Genomic DNA, 19348 nt, shown 5'->3' with positions numbered 1-19348 from the left:
TTTACCCCTGGAATTATATCTTTATTTTCCTAAACTTTAGAAATTTAGAAATCAATCCTAAATTCTAGAAAAACGTTTTAAGAATATTAGTACTTTTAATAAAGTATATACTCAGCAAAAGAAGAAAAAAGGATCTTTTTACTTAGATCTGTGGAAAACAATCAACATGTTTTGGATTCAAATAGATTACCAGAACACCAAAGATGCAAATCAACCTAACTTTCTTAAAGCCAGTCTCAGTAGGCATATCTACACATGACTAGGATCTTTGCATGCAGTATGCTTTCCAGGGCCTAAAGAACCAAAGGGCCTGCTGGAGTTGCAGCCCTACCTCCTTGAGAAAAGAAAAAAAATCAATACTAAAGTTGAAGTCATGTTTGAAGATATTTATTTACTATCATGTACTACCTGCATAAGATTTGTAAATCTAGATTCAAAAAGAACACACTGTATTCTAACAGTAACACGTTTTCAAGAATGTTTTCTTACTATGCAGCCCAATCTATAATTTATCACTTGAGAAACAAAAAAATTCCATGTTTCCCTTTATGAATGTCTCTTAGCCTTAAAACAGGAAACCCATAAGCATGAAGAGGGAGAAACAAATGTATTCATTTAATCAACAAATATTATACACCTACCAAATACAAGTGCTATTCCAGATGCTAAGGGTATAGCAGAGAACAAAACACACAGAGCCCTACCCTCATGGAGCTTACATTTTGGTGGTGGGAGACAGACAAACAAGAAAATATCTAGTGTGCCAAAAATGATAAAAGCTATTGAGAAAAGACAATAGGAGTCCAGGGGCAGGGGTACTACTTTAAATGCAAAAGTTACTCACTAGTTAACAAATAAGGAAAGGGAATAAACTATGAGGTTTCTGGCAGGGAAGCATTCCAGGTAGAGGAAGCAGGAACTACAATGGCCCAGAGGTAGGAGCCTAATATACTTGAATAACAGCAGGGGAGCAGTGTGGTTAGCAGTGAAGTGATTACATGTAAACTGATAGGAGTGATCTTCTAGATGAGAGAGGAATATTGAGGATGCAGGAGGGGAAACAACTGCTACCACACAGAGACTGCAACAGAAAAAAAGGAGGCGGGAGCTGGACATGTATGCAAGGAGTGACTGCAAGGATGGACCACAGAATCTACACCAGATAAGAGAAGTGAGGTTGTGTGAGGTGTGTGGCAGCTGTGATAAAGGGGTTCAATCAACGGATGTAGGTCTCAATGAGGGGATGAAGAATTCTTGGAGCTGGGAGCTGGGGGAATTCTTGAAATCTAAATTGGCAAGAAGGAGGAGGAGGCATTTGTGACTAGAACATCTCTAGAGTGCAGCCATGGGAGTGGGGCTGATGATGTTGGGAAAAAGACAAGACAGAGGCCAGGATATTAGATTATCTATATAGACACCGAAATAACAAAGAATTAGAACAGAAACAGTATTGGAGGGTGTCACAGTATATCTAAAATCTTCAAGGAAGAGTGAAGGGATGGGGGGAGGAGAAGTGAACTGAAAGACAGGAGATAACAGCAACAAAAAAAGGGAGTAGATGCTACAGTTTAATGACACAAACTACAAAGCTAGAAATTGTTAGAAAGGAGGGAAAATGGTCTGGATATGACAACAAGGAGCTACAGGGACTTCTACTTCCCCTGGAGGTCCAGTAGTAAAAGGGAATAGGGAAGAAAACATCAATCACTGGGGAAAAAAAAAAAAAAAAAACGGTTGGCAAAGCAATGACCCCAGGTACAGCCAGGTCTCTGGTAGAGCCAGAGGTGAAGGCAAAATTCTGGATGAAGTTAACATCATGAGAGATTTTAATGATGCTGTTAAGTTCTAAAAGTACAGTGCAAAGTTTTGAGAGTTAGGAAAGAAAGGAAAAGTGTCAGATTCAGGGATGTAAAAAGCTATATATGGATGAGAGTCTGAGGTTGAGAAATGACTTTGCAGTCATGGTCTTGGTAGAACTGCTAAAACAGAGATAAAGCACATAACCAGAAATATAATTCAAAATAACAATGAGGGCGGGCACAAAATAGCATGTGCTGGAGCGTTTACAAGATAAAAGTCAGTGACTTACACCTATTTTCTACACATTGCCCCAAGAAATGAAACAAAAGAGGTACTGGATTATCGCCTATGATACCTGGCTAGAATACAAAGCAGTATAAAGCAGGCAGACAAAATGGTGATGTTAAAAAGGGAATAAAAACTAGCAAAATAACAATCTATTTTGTCAAATCAACCAGTATTCTAGCCCTAATGATGATTTTTAAAAATAGGTACAACTAGATGCATCACATCATGATTTGAATTATCTAGTTATTTTCTCCTCAAAAAGTAAACCAAACATTATCAAATATGGTAAAAGAAGGCTGAGACATAGGAGAAAGCATTTCAAATAAAGATAAATTAACAAAAAGACTTGCGTCAAGCTAAAATAAATTGTATTGAGGGGCGCCAGGGTGGCTCAGTCAGTTAAACGTCCGACTTTAGCTCAAGTCATGACCTTGCTCTTGGGAAGTTGGAGCCTCGCATCTGGCTCTGTGCTAACAGCTCAGAGCCTGGAACTTGCTCCAAATTCTGTCTCTCTCTTTCTCTGCCCCTCCCCTGCTCACGCTCGATCTCTCTCTCTCAAAAAAATAAACACTAAAAACAATTTTTTTAAATAAATTGTATTGAAAACAAAAAACCTCCTCTACCTAGTGTGTGGCTTTTGAAGAAATATGGAAAAAAAACTAGTCCTTGAAATACATGTCCATGTTGTCCCATTAGAAAAAGCTAACTGGAAAAAAAAAAAAGGAAATTCACCAAACATTAAAAGGATTATCAGATCCTATTCAATATAAAAGGTATAAAACTTTTGCATTCTAAAATATAGTGCTTCATGACTTATGACAATACAAAGTAGTATGGGACAATGTATTTTGTAAATTTACACTATACAAAAATCTACCAGATTTTAGACCAGAAGATTGATGCCATGATTGCATTTAAATGGTTCACTTTGTGTATAGAAAAAAGCTTTTAAAGAAAGAAGATGGAAAAGAAATGAGAAAAATTGAAATGGTAAAATTAAAAAAACAAAAAGATCTACACCATATAAAGGAAATCAAACAGTTCTATTCTCTTTGGATACTGTAAGGAAGTGTGAATACTTCTAACAGCAAATTAAAAATTACAAGACATTTTCTCATACATACTTTTGTATGTTCATATGGAATGTCCACAGAAGGGTGGTAGCATACTATTGTCCTGCCATCAGATGTCAAAGCAAGCTCTACTTTGCTAAAAAAAAAAAAATGTTTTAGAAAGAGTTATACTGTATTCAAGGCAGAATGATTTTCTTAAAGATAAAAGTAATTAATCCTAAACCCCTGAAGAATGATGCTATGGCACCTGGTACCCAAATCATAGAGGACAACTTGACCATCCCACGAAATATGTCAGCTTAACTACCACAACAAACCCTTAATGCGTTACCCACTATCGTATCAAAATTATTCTTCAGATTATTTATTTGTAGACTATCCAAATCTTTGGAAGAGATTTTCATGTTTACTCATCACTATTATTAGAACTTTTTTCCCCTTATCTAAAAACTACCTTCAAAAAGCTGTAAGAAGTACATTACTTGGTTGAATTATTAAAGATCAACAAAGTAAATAATCTTCCAGGCAAAGGATCACCTGAATTTCCAATCATAAAGTCTATAGCTGAGCACTTTTTCTGGATTAGCATTTCTCTAAGTGCCTTTGGTGGAACAGTGCAACTCTAAGTAGCCTCCCATAAAGAGTTCTGAGGTCAAATAAATTTCATAATTACTGAATAGTATCACTTTCCTCCATTAATATTCCTAGAAAAACACATTTTGGGCAATACTCCTCCAAATATTTTTTCCAGGAGTGCTGTGGCTGGATCTCATTCAGGTACCAACTGACCACGCTGGTTTGTCAAAGACCACAGCAACTACTATTATACTTAGATCCATATACATTCTAAAGAGAACAACTTTCAGCTTTCATTAATCTTATATGTTTTCTACACATGTATAAATATAAGTTTCTAGGACTTCAATACCAAGCAGATTTGAACCAGAGTGGCAATTAGACACTACAACGTCTTTTAGCTAACACAGTATAGGGTATCAAGTTGTTTCACCACGATTTTAAGATGGAATAACGTAACACAGCTATAACGAACATTGCATCTACCCAATGATTTTTGATGAAGAATGGAGTTTTACATAATACAAAACACCTGTAAGACTGAATCTTTTCAGGTTCAGAAAGTATAACCTATTACCTACTCTAATCTCATCACTATCTTAGTACTTACTAAATATACACTTAAAACTAAAACTAGCGTCAAGAGGGCAGAAAATACATTTTTACCAAAATCTGCAATAAAAACATAGCTTAAGAAGATATGTTGCGGTTTCTGTACATCAGACTCTCCTACAGAGAAAAAAAGCCAACATCTTATTCACGTTATTCCTAGTTCTTAACATAGTGACAAGAATTAAATAAATACCAAATAAATTGTGACTGCATTAAATTATTTGTAATTTAGGATTATTCTTCATCAAACAAAAGATAAATAATTGCTTAAGCTAACAGCTATGAACCCCAAGAGAAAAAAACTATAAAAACTAATTAACTTTTCTATAAAGCTAAGGAAGGCTTTGGGATAAAAGACAGCATTTCTAACAACATGTCTTACAACAAATTAAGTATTCACTGAAACACAATGATAATGATTTCTATTTAAAATATTTATGAGCCCAGATACTGGGTAAATAAGACCACTGAAATAATTTTTAAATACAAAATTAAAGAAAGAATAATCAGAAAAGAAAGCAGAAAATACCAAAAGGAGAAATAAAATTAAATCATTTCAGATACAACAAACAGACTGTTATTTTTTCAATTGAATTTAAATACATACCAATTATAGTCATCTGGAAGAGGCGAATACGTAGATTTATGACAAACACAATATAAAGCTCCGTCTGCAAAAAAATGGATTTAGTTAATTTCAGCATACGTTCTCACATAAATGTAAAGCTAGTTTCACTCATTCAGCCAACACTTACTGCACTGACAGGAAACAGGGCTGTGCTAGAGACCAGGGATTCAGCAACAAGATCTAGTCCCTGCTTTCAAAAAGGGTACAAGTCTGGTGAGAGATAATTCCAATATAAACAAACAATTCCAATATAAACGATAAGCCTGTTAGAATGGGTAAGCACCACGAGAGGGGCACCCGGACAGGTTACAGAATAGGACTGTGCAGGTTTAAGAATGCCCTTCCAGTAGAGATGATGTCTACAGTGCTCTAAAGGATGGAGGAATAAGCAGGAGTTGGTAGGGGTTGAGTACAATGATCTTTGCAGAGAGTTATAAGTACTAAGGACAGAGGTAAGAAAGAACATGAAGTATTTAGGTAGTCTAAAAAACGTCTGTAAAAAAAATAAATAAATAAAAGCTTTTGTGAGACCAAGTGCACAGTTCACAAAGGGGGAGTGTTAGCGATGAAATATAAAATAAATTGTTCAAAATTAACTTTTCTTAATCAAAATGCTCACATTTCATAGAATATTTTCCCTTTTTTAGAAAACCTACAAATTCAAAAGCCATAACTACTTTAAGTTTGTTAAGTATGTTCAGAGAAATGATGTTTTTAAATATAAAGAAAAAATGTAAATGTAGCTCAGTAAACTTAAAAACAGTTCTGAACACAGTAGTCCTCCCTCCCGCCACCTCCACCTTATCCGTGTTTTTGCCTTCTGCAGCTTCAGTTACCCAAGGTCAACCTCGGTCCAGAAGCAGATGATCCTCCTTCTGACATAGTGTCAGGTCAACAGTAGCCTAAAGCTACAGGACAATGCTAATGTCATCCACCTTGCTTCATCTTAGCACATACACATTTTATCTCACATCCTCACAAAAAGAAAGGTGAGTACAATACAATAAGCTATTTTGAGAGATCACATTCACATAATTTTTATTACAGTATATTATTAAAATTATTCTATTATTAATTATGGTTGTTAACCTCTCTTACTGTGCCTAACTAGGAAGTTTAACTTTATCACAGGCACGTATGTATAGGCAAAAACGTAGTGTTCAGTACTATCCACAGTGTCAAGCAACCCTGGGACACTTGGAATGTATCTTTCGGGGATAAGGGTGAACTACTGTGTATCTTGGTTAAAGCCAAGATCAACTTCTTTCAACCCCGCCTCTGGATCTTCAGTATGGAGTGAAATCCCCACTTTGTTCAAATACCACTCATCCTTCAAAGTCAAATGATACTCTTTCATGAAATCTTTTTTCCTCTCCCTGCCCCACAACCCCCAACACAGAGAAAAGAGTGGTCTATTTTGCATGTCCCACAACCTACGTTTCATATGACATTATTATAACTTCTGTGAGGTCCTTCTTGTTTTTTTCTGCGTCAGTTATTTATATGTACAAAAGATGTGTAAAAAAGGTGTATTTTCCATCTTTGTATACTTCTTTCCCCGAAGACTGCATATACTTATAGATCTAAATATAAATTCTTACTCCAAAGCATAAAAAGTACCTTAGCAAAACTCTCTTTTATCATAAAAGACTGCTCAGCAAAATGTCAATGCCAAAATTCTATTGATGTAAAATAATAAAATACAAAGAATTAGAAATTTAACCTCACCTCTCAAAAGATATGATTTTCAATTATCTGTGCTAATATAGAGAAGCATTCAAAAAGACAAATCAGAGGACAACATAAAAACCACTTACACTATTTTCTTCTCTGACACTGTTGGGGGTCTTCCTAATCATATATGAATTAATTTTAAAAGAAGTCTGTATTCTCTGAATATAAACGAGCTAGGTGATATATACGTTCAGTGAAACAAATAGGGTTGGGTGGCAGAGGCAGGACAGACAGACTTAAGTGTTTTTAAAACAGGCAGGAAGGGACGAGGCGCCTGGGTGGCTCAGTCAGTTAAGCATCCGACTTCGGCTCAGGTCATGATCTCTCGGCTTGGGAGTTCGAGCCCCGCATTCAAGCCGGGCGTTGGAGCCCTGCGTTTGAGCCCCGCATCGGGCTCTGTGCTGACAGCCCGGAGCCCGGAACCTGCTTCCGATTCTGTCTCCTTCTCTGCCCCTCCCCTGCTCACACTCTCTCTCTCTCAAGAATAAACATTAAAAAATTAAAAAAAAAAAAAATAGGCAAAGGGGAAACTCAAGACAATGGTATTTCAGGTGAACAAGAAACTCTTGTTAAATTTCTACCCTACACTTGTGCAGACATTTGTTTGTGCCCTCATGACATACATTGCCTTCTACCTCATATTCCAGGTATTTCTTATTTTCATAGATGTCTATTTCACCTACAAGCATTAATAAGTTCCTTAAGGCCAGGAACCAAATTTTGATCATTACTCTGTCCCCTATAGAGACTACTAATAAAAAAGTGATCCCCAAACTGCCTCTCAATGTTAACTTCTTAATTAGTACATAATTTAAAAAACTAATTTGACACTTTGTCAAGAGAAAAACTCTAGATATGGTAAATATCAGAGGTTTTTAACATGTAACTAGAATTAATGCCAAAGTTAACATCAATCAACTCAATGCACTAAAAAGAATTTCAGAGAGTCAGCTCTCCATAACTTATAAGCTATTCTTGTTATGTATACATACGTTCAATTGCTTTCTGCTAAGATCTATAAGAACTAATAGTCTTGCCTAACTTTCAAATACTCAATATTTTAAGTTAGTACAGGAAAGAAGGTACAGGAGAAAGTGTATCAGGCTAAACAAGATGGGAAGACCTAAGTTTTGATTACGGCTCTCATCTATCAGATATACAAACTTGATTAGGTTTCAGAGAGGTCAGAGAACTCAACTTCCTTCACCTTTATTAAATACCTACCATTATTCAAAGTTGTAAAATTCAAAGTTGTAAAGATCAAATGACTTAGTACACTTAACAAAACTAAAATATTATACATTCCCATTTTGACTACATATTTTTAAAGGTTTTAAAAGTTCCTTCTGGCATATGGGGAGGCCTTTTTATTTCTATTCACTGAACTTTCTCTCTTAATCATGGTTTTGCTTTGCCTCTAATCTTAATGTTCTTCCTTTTCATATAAAATATCAATAATAGTAATACTTTACCTTCAATAATAGTAATAATAGAACTTGTGCAGAATAAGAGGCTTCAGAATGCAAGAAGTGAGGTATTCACTAAATACTAGGATGACTGAGTGAAATGGATTCATTTACTGGGGTAATGCAAATTAATTCTTAGTTAACTACACATTTTGACAACTCCAATCCATTCAAATCAGTTCAACCACTTATCATCTACCATGTATGAGAGGTACCGAGGAAACCAAAATAAATTAGATACTACAAATTTATAATCCAGTGGATAAAGTATATATGGAAAATTTTCACTTATCGAGGAGCATATTAACTGGTTTTCACACTAACCTCAGTGAGGGCTCTCTTTCAGCACATAGACCAGGGAAAAATGGATTAGGTCTGATTTCCCATCAGCCTTCAGGCTGGGTTCTAGTCAAGGCAAAGGGGAGGGTAAACAGCAGAGGTCTCTCCCAATTCTCAACAACTAAAATGCTCCTAAGTAATCAAGAGCAAACTATAGTTTTGTTTTGTTCTCATTCTGATTTTAGTTTATATCTAAAGTCTCTTAGCAATCTCCTCCTTCATTTACTTGGTTAATTATACTTTTACTCAGTTTTTACCCTAGTCTTCAACTCTTTCCCCCTAACTCAATAAACCACTGTTCAATTACAAATTGCAATCAATAGGAAACATGAAGGAAGAGATTAAGGTCAACCAGAGATGTGTAAAAAAAATTTGGCTAGCATAGCTAAAGATGAAAATGCAAACCTATTATAACACTATAACTATGTTTGTTCTAGAAATGGAAGAAGAGAGTTCACAGACAGAAGGAAGGGAGAGCGAAAGCAAGACCAGTTGGGAAATAAGATTTTAATAGTCTACTTATTTATATGGGTCAATATTTTGACTATCAAACATGTATTAATAGGCTCTGAAGAAAATATTAGACTACCCACATGTCTTTAGGAAAAAAAGGTACAAATTATATATTATATAAATTATAAAATTGTAAAAGTAAGCTCCATGCCCAACATGAGGCCTGAACTCATGACCTCAAGACTGAGAGTCACAAGTTCTACCCAATGAGTCAGAAAGGTGCCCCTATAAATTATAAATATTTTATGTATTATAATACATAAAACATTTTATATTATACATAAATATATTTTTTAAATGGCTTAGTACATAGAAAACACAAACTGAAATCCAAAATATTAGCAATGATTTTTATAAGATGGAATTGTAAATTTGCCCTTTATTTGTTAATTTTAAGAACTAGTAAAAAAGTAATGTGTGAAAACATAGTAAACGTAAGTGATTCAGACCAGAGAAAGTTCCTCTTTGTCAATCCCTCACTTGCCCTCAACTAAATCCCAGTAGTGGTCTACACAGATAATCTCTTTGGTCCACATCTTTTACTCTGTATTTATACATACACATACACACATATATGGTAGATCTTCTTTAAAATGCACAAATGGGATCATACAATAGATACCGTTCTGTGACCTACTTTTATCCCCTGCTATTTAGAGATCTTTTCATGTTGGTAACAGCTGTATGATATTCATAGTAAAGATATGCCATAATTTATCCATCCCCTTTTGATAGACATTTAGACTTTCTCCCCTTTTCCATTATTGCAAACATTCCTGCTATTAAGTGCATATACAATAAACATTTTTTTATTAATAACTAGACACTAAATTTTCTACAGTGAACAAGGATTTCTATAATATTTGAAAAATTTTAAAACTCTTTTTAAACATTAAAAAAAAAAAATCTCACTTTGAATCGGAAATAAATGTTTCCAGATAGTTCTGTTTGATATCACCCGTTTTACTGCTGCTAATACCATGGTGACTCAAGATGCTTATCCGGTGGTGTGAAAGATGACCTGGAGAAACTGCTTTTAAAATCTGCTTCCAGGCATACCTATTTTCATCCCTGCATAAGAGATAAAGAAAAATTAGTGCTACCTATGGTAAATTAAAGTGGTACAATATATTGAACACTATAAGAACAAGATAGGAACCACTACCTAGAACTACAGTCACAAGAGAAACTTTTAAACAACTTTAAATTTCCCTGTGATATAGGACAAAGATCAACACCAAAATATAAGACCTAAAGCCTTAGAACTATGTCCATTACTATTTTTCTTAAATGCAAACTTCTTGGAACTTACTATAGTTCTTTCCATTTAGTGAGCATTCAGCAAATGCATAACTCCTCTTAGAAACAGTCACTCACTGGCACAAAAACAGACACTCAGATCAATGGAACAGAATACAGAACCCAGAAATGGACCCAGAAACGTATGATCAACTAATCTTTGACAAAGCAGGAAAGAATATCCAATGGAATAAAGACAGTCTCTTCAGTAAATGGTGCTGGGAAAACTGGACGGTGACATGCAGAAAAATGAACCTGGACCACTTTCTTACACCATACACAAAAATAAACTCAAAATGGATGAGAGACCTCAATGTAAGACAGGAAGCCATCAAAATCCTCGAGGAGAAAGCAGGCAAAACCCTCTTTGACCTCGGCCGCAGCAACTTCTTACTCAACACATCTCTGGAGGCAAGGGAAACCAAAGCAAAAATGAACTATTGGGACCTCATCAAAATAAAAAGCTTCTGCACAGTGAAGGAAACAATCAACAAAACTAAAAGGCAACAGATGGAATGGGAAAAGATATATGCAAATGACGTATCAGATAAAGGGTTAGTATACAAAATCTATAGAGAACTTACCAAACTCAACACCCAAAAAACTAATAATCCAGTGAAGAAATGGGCAAAAGACATGAATAGACTCTTCTCCAAAGAAGACATCCAGATGGCCAACCGACACATGAAAAAATGCTCAACATCACTCATCATCAGGGAAATACAAATCAAAACCACAAGGAGATACCTCACACCTGTCAGAATGACTAAAATTAATCACTCAGGAAACAACAGATGTTGGTGAGGATGCGGAGAAAGAGGATCTCTTTTGCACTGCTGGTGGGGATGCAAACTGGTGCAGCCACTCTGGAAAACAGTACAGAGCTTCCTCAAAAAATTAAAAATAGAACTACACTATGACCCAGCAACTGCACTACTAGGTATTTATCCAAGGAATACAGGTGTGCTGTTTTGAAGGGGCACATGCACCCCCATGTTTATAGCAGCACTATCAACAATAGCCAAAGTATGGAAAGAGCCCAAATGTCCATCGATGGATGAATGGATAAAGAAGATGTGGTATATATATACAATGGAGTATTACTCGGCAGTCACAAAGAATGAAATCTTGCCATTTGCAACTACGTGGATGGAACTGGAGGGTATTATGCTAAGTGAAATTAGTCAGAGAAAGACAAAAATCATTATGACTTCACTCATATGAGGACTTGAAGAGACAAAACAGATGTACATAAGGGAAGGGAAGCAAAAATAATATAAAAACAGGGAGGGGGACAAGACATAAGAAACTCTTAAATATGGAGAACAAACAGAGGGTTACTGGAAGGGTTGTGCTCCCATCCCACCCAGGGGATGGGCTCAATGGGTAAGGGACATTAAGGAATCTACTCCTGAAGTCATTGGCGTACCATGTGCTAACTTGGATGTAAATTATAAAAAATAATAATAATAATAGAAAGTTTTGTCTCAAAAAAAAAAAGAAAAGAAAAGAAACAGTCACTCACACATGCTACACAGAGCGTCCTCCCTCATATTATTGTGTCTGTGTACAGCCTCTCAGGTGCCATACGCAAGATCTTACTACATCATTTGAAGTAGGATTGTTACTGATTAAATTTAAACAAGTCCTATCCTTGGCCTAGTAAATACTGATTTAGGGGAACACATATAAACTCTCTGAAGTCCCAAGTAAAATTTCACCCTCTTATACATGTACAAGGTTTTTAACTTAACAATGTGCTTTCACTGCCATTTTATTCTATTAATCACGACAGGTATCTTTATTTCCATTCATGAGGAAACTAAAGTACACAATTTAAATGATTTGCTTACAAGAACTTTATTATCAGTCACTTAGAAACTGGGAAACTTTGGACCCTTTGTTTCTTCGATGATAAAATGGGGAAAACCACCACAACCTCCATGGCTTTTGTAAGTAAATGACTTCTAACCATTGCTACATCCCTTGTTTTTAAATGGCCTCGATAACTGTTGGTTCCCTTCCCCCAACAGTGATAAAATGGAATGGGGACATAGGCCGCACAGTTTTATACGCTGGACTAACCTATGCAGGGCGATGCCTTGCACGGTTAGTACATGTGTCTACTTTCCCTGAGTTCATACACTGTGGTTTTTGCAGTTCACGTTTCTCTATACAATATATGTTCTATCACAAGTCTGTGAAGTAGGCATCTCCATTTTATACGCTGAGAACCGAGGCTCAGGGAGGTCAAACGATTTACTTGTCCACTTCTACCCCTGCTTTATAGGTGGCACGGATGGAAAGCAATGCCATGTTTTCTGACCACAAACCAAGGAACAAAATATCTGGAGGAACATCAGGTCCCCTCAATCCGGGACAAGCACCCCCAGCGGGAAGCCAGATTACTCACTCCAGGGCGAGAAATTCAGGTAGTCAATTCCTTGGCCCATACTTCAACCCCGAAACAAAAGCTGCGGAGAGCCTCGGAGGACGCGCGGTCTGAGAAACAGGCTACCAGGAGCACCGGGACTAGGACCCAGGGACAGATCCAAATGACTTGGACTGGAGGGGTCCCCGAGTGACCCACCCAGGCACGAGGAAAGCCCCACAAGCGCACGGCCATTATGCCAACCCTTCTGCAGGATGGACCGCGACTGGTGATACCAGCTTTATCCTACCGAGAACGACAGGTCGGGGACCTCAACATCTCCCCATAAAGCTTCTGAGCCTGTCTAGCTTCTAGGAACTCCCTGACCACAGGAGGAGAAGGCAGCAGTTACCTGACAGACGCTCACCGCGAGCCCGCCATCTTACCTCAATCCGGGTCTTAGGAGACACCGCTTCACGCACCTCCCTGGCCCGCGGGGCAGTATGGGAAATGTAGTCTCCGAGGGCCGAACGCGTTTCCACCGAACGGGCTCCCGGGCTTAGTTTTAGACGTTTGGCTAAACTTCAGCGGCGTTACGCCTCCAAAAAACAAAATTAGTGCCTTACGCACACATCCTTAGAAATAAACAAGCGCTACCTTTTTTTAAAGTTCATACAAATTAATAGATGAGCTCAAGATCGCTCCTAGGTGGATGAGTTAAGGTTTCCTGGAGAAGAGGTATTTCAGAGAAGCTCTGACGGCTGGTGGCTTGGATCTGGCGTTTGAAATGGGGAAGTGGGGAGGCCCTTCCACCCGAAACCCCAGCACTGTGTTCTGAGAATTGTGCTGAGTATTCATTACGGAAGAAGAAAATGTGCAGAATCCTGGACCTTGCCTTATATTTAGTGCAGAGAGAAGCCCCTGGGCCTTTGCACTTTATGCTCTCACTGCCACAGTAAGGCTTTTCTCTCACCACTTCTCATGACCACTGCCTTACTTTATACAGGTCCAGTTCACATGTCATCTCGGAGAGGACCTCATCATTAAAAGAGCCTCATCTACCCTTATCCCATTGCCCTCCTTTATTTTTCTTTATAACATTTATCATTATTTAACATTCTATTATCATTTTTTCCTTGTTTGTCTCTTATGCTAGAATGCAAGCTCCATGAAGGCAGGAACAAGTATCTATCGTGTTCTACACTGTATATAAACCCAACATCTAGAACTGCTCTCGGCCCCATTGTAGGTCTCCAACATTTGTTGAATAAATGAAACAAATAACACTGTGGGTATCCAAAACAGTAGATGACTGACTAATTCCTTTCCCAAATGATTTGCAAAATTTCGTATTTATGTACATTTTTCTGAAAAGAGTTCATAACTTCTATCATGTATTCAAGGGGGGCAATAAACTCAAAAAGGTAAGGGCCATAGTCCTGAGTGATTAATATTGAAAATAAGTGAATGTAAGTTCACAGTAAAGAAAAATAAATGTGAGCTGCTTTGGTATCTCCGTATTTTTCACAGAATGCCAAGCTCATTCTGCTACTAATCTTTGTTCCTGTAGAGCCCACACTGAGAACACGACTCTGTCCTTTCTAATCTCGCCCATCCTTCAAAGCTGCCCTGTAATGTGTTTCTGGACTCTGCTGTAGGAAGAGACAGAAAGGAGAACAGATTTGAATGAACAATCAACTGAACTTGTTAAACATTTGCTAAGCAAAGCAGAAGAGGGATGGATCAAAGGTGACCCCAGAGGACACATCTTGATGACAGTGAGTTGAGTGGGGACCACTGACTAACAAGAAGACTCACTTATTGGGGCCAGGAAAAATTGACAGCTGAGACCAGAAAAAGACACCAACCACGTGCATGGGAAAGAGAGTAGAGACAGTTCTAGAAGGGAACAACTTAAAACTCTAAAGGGTATAGAAATAGCTTGCATGCGCTGGAGTATGGTGTGGAGGAGAGTGGCGGGAGATGAGGTGAATAAGAGCCAAATCATGTTGGGCTTTGTAGGTGTTGGTAGTGATAACATGGGATTGGGATGGAGACCATATGCGCAGATGTTATTCTAAATGCAGTAGGGGGTCACTGAAGGGTTCTAATGCAAAAGAAGAGACATGATACAATATATGTTTAAAATTTTTTTTTATATTTACCTATTTTTGAGAGAGAGACAGAGCATGAGGGGGAGAGGGGCAGAGAGAGAGAGGGAGACACAGAATCCAAAGCAGGCTGCAGGCTCTAAGCTGTCAGCACAGAGCCCAATGTGGGGCTTGAACTCAAGAACCATGAGATCATGGCCTGAGCTGAAGTCAGACGCCTAACTGACTGAGCCACCCAGGTGCCCCTACAATATAAGTTTTTAAAAGATTACTCTGGCTGTGCTTGTGAGGAGCAATGGCGTGATGGAGGGTGGCAAAGATGAGATGGAGAGAAGGGCAAAGAGTCCAGATACATACTGGAAGTAGAAATGATGACCGAACCTGTTGATGGATTGATTAATGTGGGAATTGAGGGAGAGGAAAGACACCTCAGGAGATTCTTTGACCACTAGCCTGAAGGTGGTGTGGTTCGTGAGGTAGGGGAGACTCGAAGAGGAGCAGGTTTTGGAGTCTGATGAGGGTAGAAGTGAATAATTCCATTTGGGACTTGTTGGATTTGAGATATCTCTGAGATAGAAATAGAGATATAATAGAGACGTAAAATGAGGCAGGTGGTTGGACAGATGTGTCCGAAGAATAGAGGTTAGGCTACATGCAGATTTGAAGCCACGGGAATGTTGAGTGCATACAGGGAGAGAGTGTAGAAAAAAAAGAAAAAGGCCCTGGAACCTGGCCCAGGGAATTCCAACATTTAGAGGTCATGTGGAGGAGGACAGACAGCAAGGGCCTCTCAGAAGTGGCAAGGAGAGAGGCAGTATGAAAACCAAGAGACCGTGGTATGTGAGTAGTGAAGCAAGGCATGTCATGAAGTGTTTTCATTAACTTTAGAGTTTGGTGCCAGCAAATTTAAAACTATAATTCCCCAAAATACAAACTTGAAACACCAGCGAATAACTTACATCGGCCTACATAAAAGCAGTTTAAATTCATGCTAGTAAAATGATGAAACAGACAACATTGGACAACTTTGGAGTTGGCTACAAATGGCTTCAGCTGAAAGGGGATTGCCTTAATTTTCCTCTAACTTCATAAAATAAAGTCACTTTTTATATAAATCAGAGATCAAAGACTCCAAAGCAATCTAACTGCCAAACTATTAGGGACAATCTTTCTAAAACCTTTTATTTATTTTATTATATAAAATTGGCTACAGTTTTGAGCACTAAGTATGTGACAGACCTTATTCTTCAAGCACTTTACATATTTTTTTTCTTCTCTTCCTTCTGATAGTCCTAGGAGATGGGTATAATTATTATGACTGTTGTTGTTCAAAGGAAGTTGCAGAAACACAGAGAGTGAAATAACTTGTTCAAAGTCATGCAAGGTACAAATGGCAGAACTGTGATTTAAGCCGAGAACTACTGATACAGCACCCATGAGCTTGACCACTGTGTGAACTTGTGAAGTACTCATTTCCAAATAGAAAATGTACATTAAAAAAAATACTAATACAGAGGCACCTGGGTGCCTTAGTTGGTTAAATTTCCAACTTCAGCTCAGGGTATGATCTCCTGGTTTGTGGGTTTGAGCCCTGCTTCGGGCTCTGTGCTGACAGCTCAGAGCCTGGAGCCTGCTTCAGATTCTATGTCCCGCCCCCCTCTCTCTGGCCCTCCCCCACTTGCACTCTGTCTCTCTCTCAAAAATAAATAAATATTTTTTAAAAATGCTAATACAGACTTAAAAAACAAAACCCAAGAGATAATCACTGCTAACACCCTGGTGTATAATCTGTCACTTTTAATCGCTTCTTATATCTATGTTATAATAGCTAACATTTATTGGACACATTATGTGTACTGTTTTCAAATCCTATGTCTATAAATGGCAGAGCTGAGATATGAACCAGATAGCCTGGTTCTCCTTCAATCTCCCTCTCTTTTACACAAACACATTATGTTTAGGTTTTCTTTTATTCCTATTAATATCCATGTATAAATCCACATATACTTGCACATTTAGATTGTCTTTTTATAAAACCGTAGATATGTGCATAATAAACAAATAACTTAATGTATCATGAACATCTTTCCTATGAATCGCCTAAATAGTGTTTTTTTATTTTTTATTTTGTTTTATTTTTTATTTTATTTGTTTATTTTTTTAATTTATTTTATTTCTTTTCTTTTATTTTAGTGTTTATTTTTCATTTTATTTTATTTTAATTTTTTATTTTAATGTTTTATTTTGCTTATTTTTTATTTTAGTGTTTTATTTTATTTATTTTTATTTTTATTTTTATTTATTTTATTTTTAAACTTTTTTATTCTATTTATTTATTTTATTATTTATTTTATTTTTATTTTTTAATTTTATTTTAGTATTTCATTTTATTTATTTATTTTTGTTTATTTATTTTATTTCTTTTTATTTTTACTTTATTTCTAGTTTTTTATCTTATTCTTATTTTATTTTGTTTTTTATTATTTTATTTATTTTATTTTATTTTATTTTATCTTTTATTTTAGAGAGAGAGAAAGGAGAGAGCACTTATGTGTGTGCAAGAGATAGGGGAGGGGCAGAGGGAGAGAGAGAATCTCAAACAGATTCCATGCTCAGCAGGGTCCTGGAATCAGGACCTGAACCAAAATCGAGGGCCAGACACTCAGCCAATTGAGCCACCCAGGTGCCCAAAAATAGTGTCAATTTTATTAAAAAAAAAATTTTTTTTAATGTTTATTTATTTTTGAGAGAGACAAAGACAGAATGCGAGTGGGTTAGGGGCAGAGAGAGAGGGAGACACAGAAACTGAAACAGGCTCCAGCCTCTGAGCTGTCAACACAGAGCCCAATGGAGGGCTTGAACTCTCGAGTGAGATCATGACCTGAGCCGAAGTCAGCCGCTCAACTGACTGAGCCACCCAGGCGCCCCAAATAGTGTCAATTTTAAACTGCAAGCCTCCATCATTAGGACTTATTTACATTATTAAAAATCCTTGCAATATAGTTTTAATTTTAAAATGATTTCATTATTTAAAAAAAAATAATAATAAAATAAAATAAAATTATTTCATTATTAGGTGATTTCATGCAACTCCTAAATTTTAAATTTATTCTACTTCACTCATTCATTCAACACATATGTCCCAAGTGCCTATTAATGTACCAGACACCAAAGCAACAGTTTCTGTCTTCATGAAGTATACATCAAGTGGGGGTGACAAATATTAAATGTATAATTGTGTAATTATTCATTTTATTACTATTGTGCTGAGTGTCTCAGAGGAAAAGAATGCCATGGAGTATATAAGTGGTCTATGAGGTTGGGAAAGACACCCCTACAGATATGAATGTAAGTAGAAATCTGAAGGAAGGGTAGAGGCGAGGAAGATGAAGAGGGCAAAAAGAACAGCTTGTGTGAAAGTCCTAAAATAGGAAGCAGTATGGGTCTCTCAAGAACCAAAAATAAGCTCCATATGACTAGAATATAGAGTGCAACAAAAACAATGAAGCTGGTGACAAAGGCAGATCTGTTTTATATTTCTCAGAAATACTTCACACTCAACAGGTAACACTTAAAAGGAGTTTTCTAGATTTACAGACTACATCTGTTTGAACTGTACTTAACCAAAACATAAGACCCTGTTTTCCTAGTAAGCATTTGGTGTTCCTCTGAAGAAGTATTTGCTTTGCCTTCTTGATGATTCATTTAGTTTTTATTTTGTTTGTTTGTTTGTTTCTTTATTTTGATGTTTATTTAGTTTTTGAGAGAGAGTGCATGCAAGTGAGGGAGGGGCAGAGAGAGAGGAAAGAGAGAGAGAATCCCGGTGCAGAGCCCCACCCCATGAACTGTGAGATTATGACCTGAGCTGAAACCAAGAGTTGAACGCTCAACCAACTGAGCCACCCGAGTGCCCCTATTTTTTTTTTTAATCATTCATTTTTTTAAGAGAGAGAGAAAAAGGGAGAGAGAACGAGTCCATATCTAGCACAGAGCCAAACTCAGGGCTTAATCTCACAACTGGGAGACGATGACCTGAGCTGAAATCAAGAGCTGAATGCTTAACTGAGCCACCCACGAACCCCCGCTTTGCCTTCTTGAGAAAAAGTGTATACCTTTAATCACACTGATAAATGATCCCACCAGAAACTTTGAGAAATTTATAACAGAAATTGCTAGAGATTTTCTCCAATAGATATTTCTCCCTTTCTTCCATATTAATTGAACCCATAATCTTTGACTGGGTATATGCCTCCTCAGAATTCATTTATTTTTAATTTATTTTTTAGTGTTTATTTATTTTTGAGAGACAGCGAGAACCAGAGCATGTGCAGGGGAGGGACAGAAAGAGAGGGAGACTCAGAATCCAAAGCAGGCTCCAGACTCCAGGCTCTGAGCTGTCAGCATAGAGCCCAACATGTGGCTGAGCTCATGACCTGAGCCAAAGTTGGACGCTTAACCAACTGAGCCACCCAGGTGCCCCTGCCTACTCATAATTTAAAACTCCACATTTCCCAGCATATCTCGCAAACATAGGTATG

At 37.2% G+C, this 19348-nt stretch overlaps 1 protein-coding gene across 4 annotated transcripts in view; it reads right to left on the bottom strand.

Moving 5' to 3' along the window:
* Positions 1-13237, bottom strand: part of MRPL42 (mitochondrial ribosomal protein L42) — a 33773-nt gene extending 20536 nt beyond the window's left edge. Inside the window, exons 1-4 of one of the 4 annotated variants that reach the window (XM_049626090.1) lie at positions 13146-13237; positions 9942-10100; positions 4957-5020; positions 3213-3297 (exon numbers count right to left, since the gene is read on the bottom strand). In XM_049626090.1, coding sequence (XP_049482047.1) covers positions 3213-3297; positions 4957-5020; positions 9942-10011 — 219 coding nt within the window. In that variant the 5' untranslated portion in view covers positions 10012-10100; positions 13146-13237. Of the gene's footprint in view, positions 1-3212; positions 3298-4956; positions 5021-9941; positions 10101-12741; positions 12832-13111 lie in introns of those variants that run through there. The other 3 variants (XM_049626093.1, XM_049626091.1, XM_049626092.1) reach the window with 3 other exon arrangements.
* Positions 13238-19348: the final 6111 nt, after the last annotated feature.

Source organism: Panthera uncia, chromosome B4 (genome assembly GCF_023721935.1).
Source record: "Panthera uncia isolate 11264 chromosome B4, Puncia_PCG_1.0, whole genome shotgun sequence".
NCBI lineage: Eukaryota > Metazoa > Chordata > Mammalia > Carnivora > Felidae > Panthera > Panthera uncia.
This window is presented reverse-complemented; position numbering and strand designations above follow the sequence as displayed.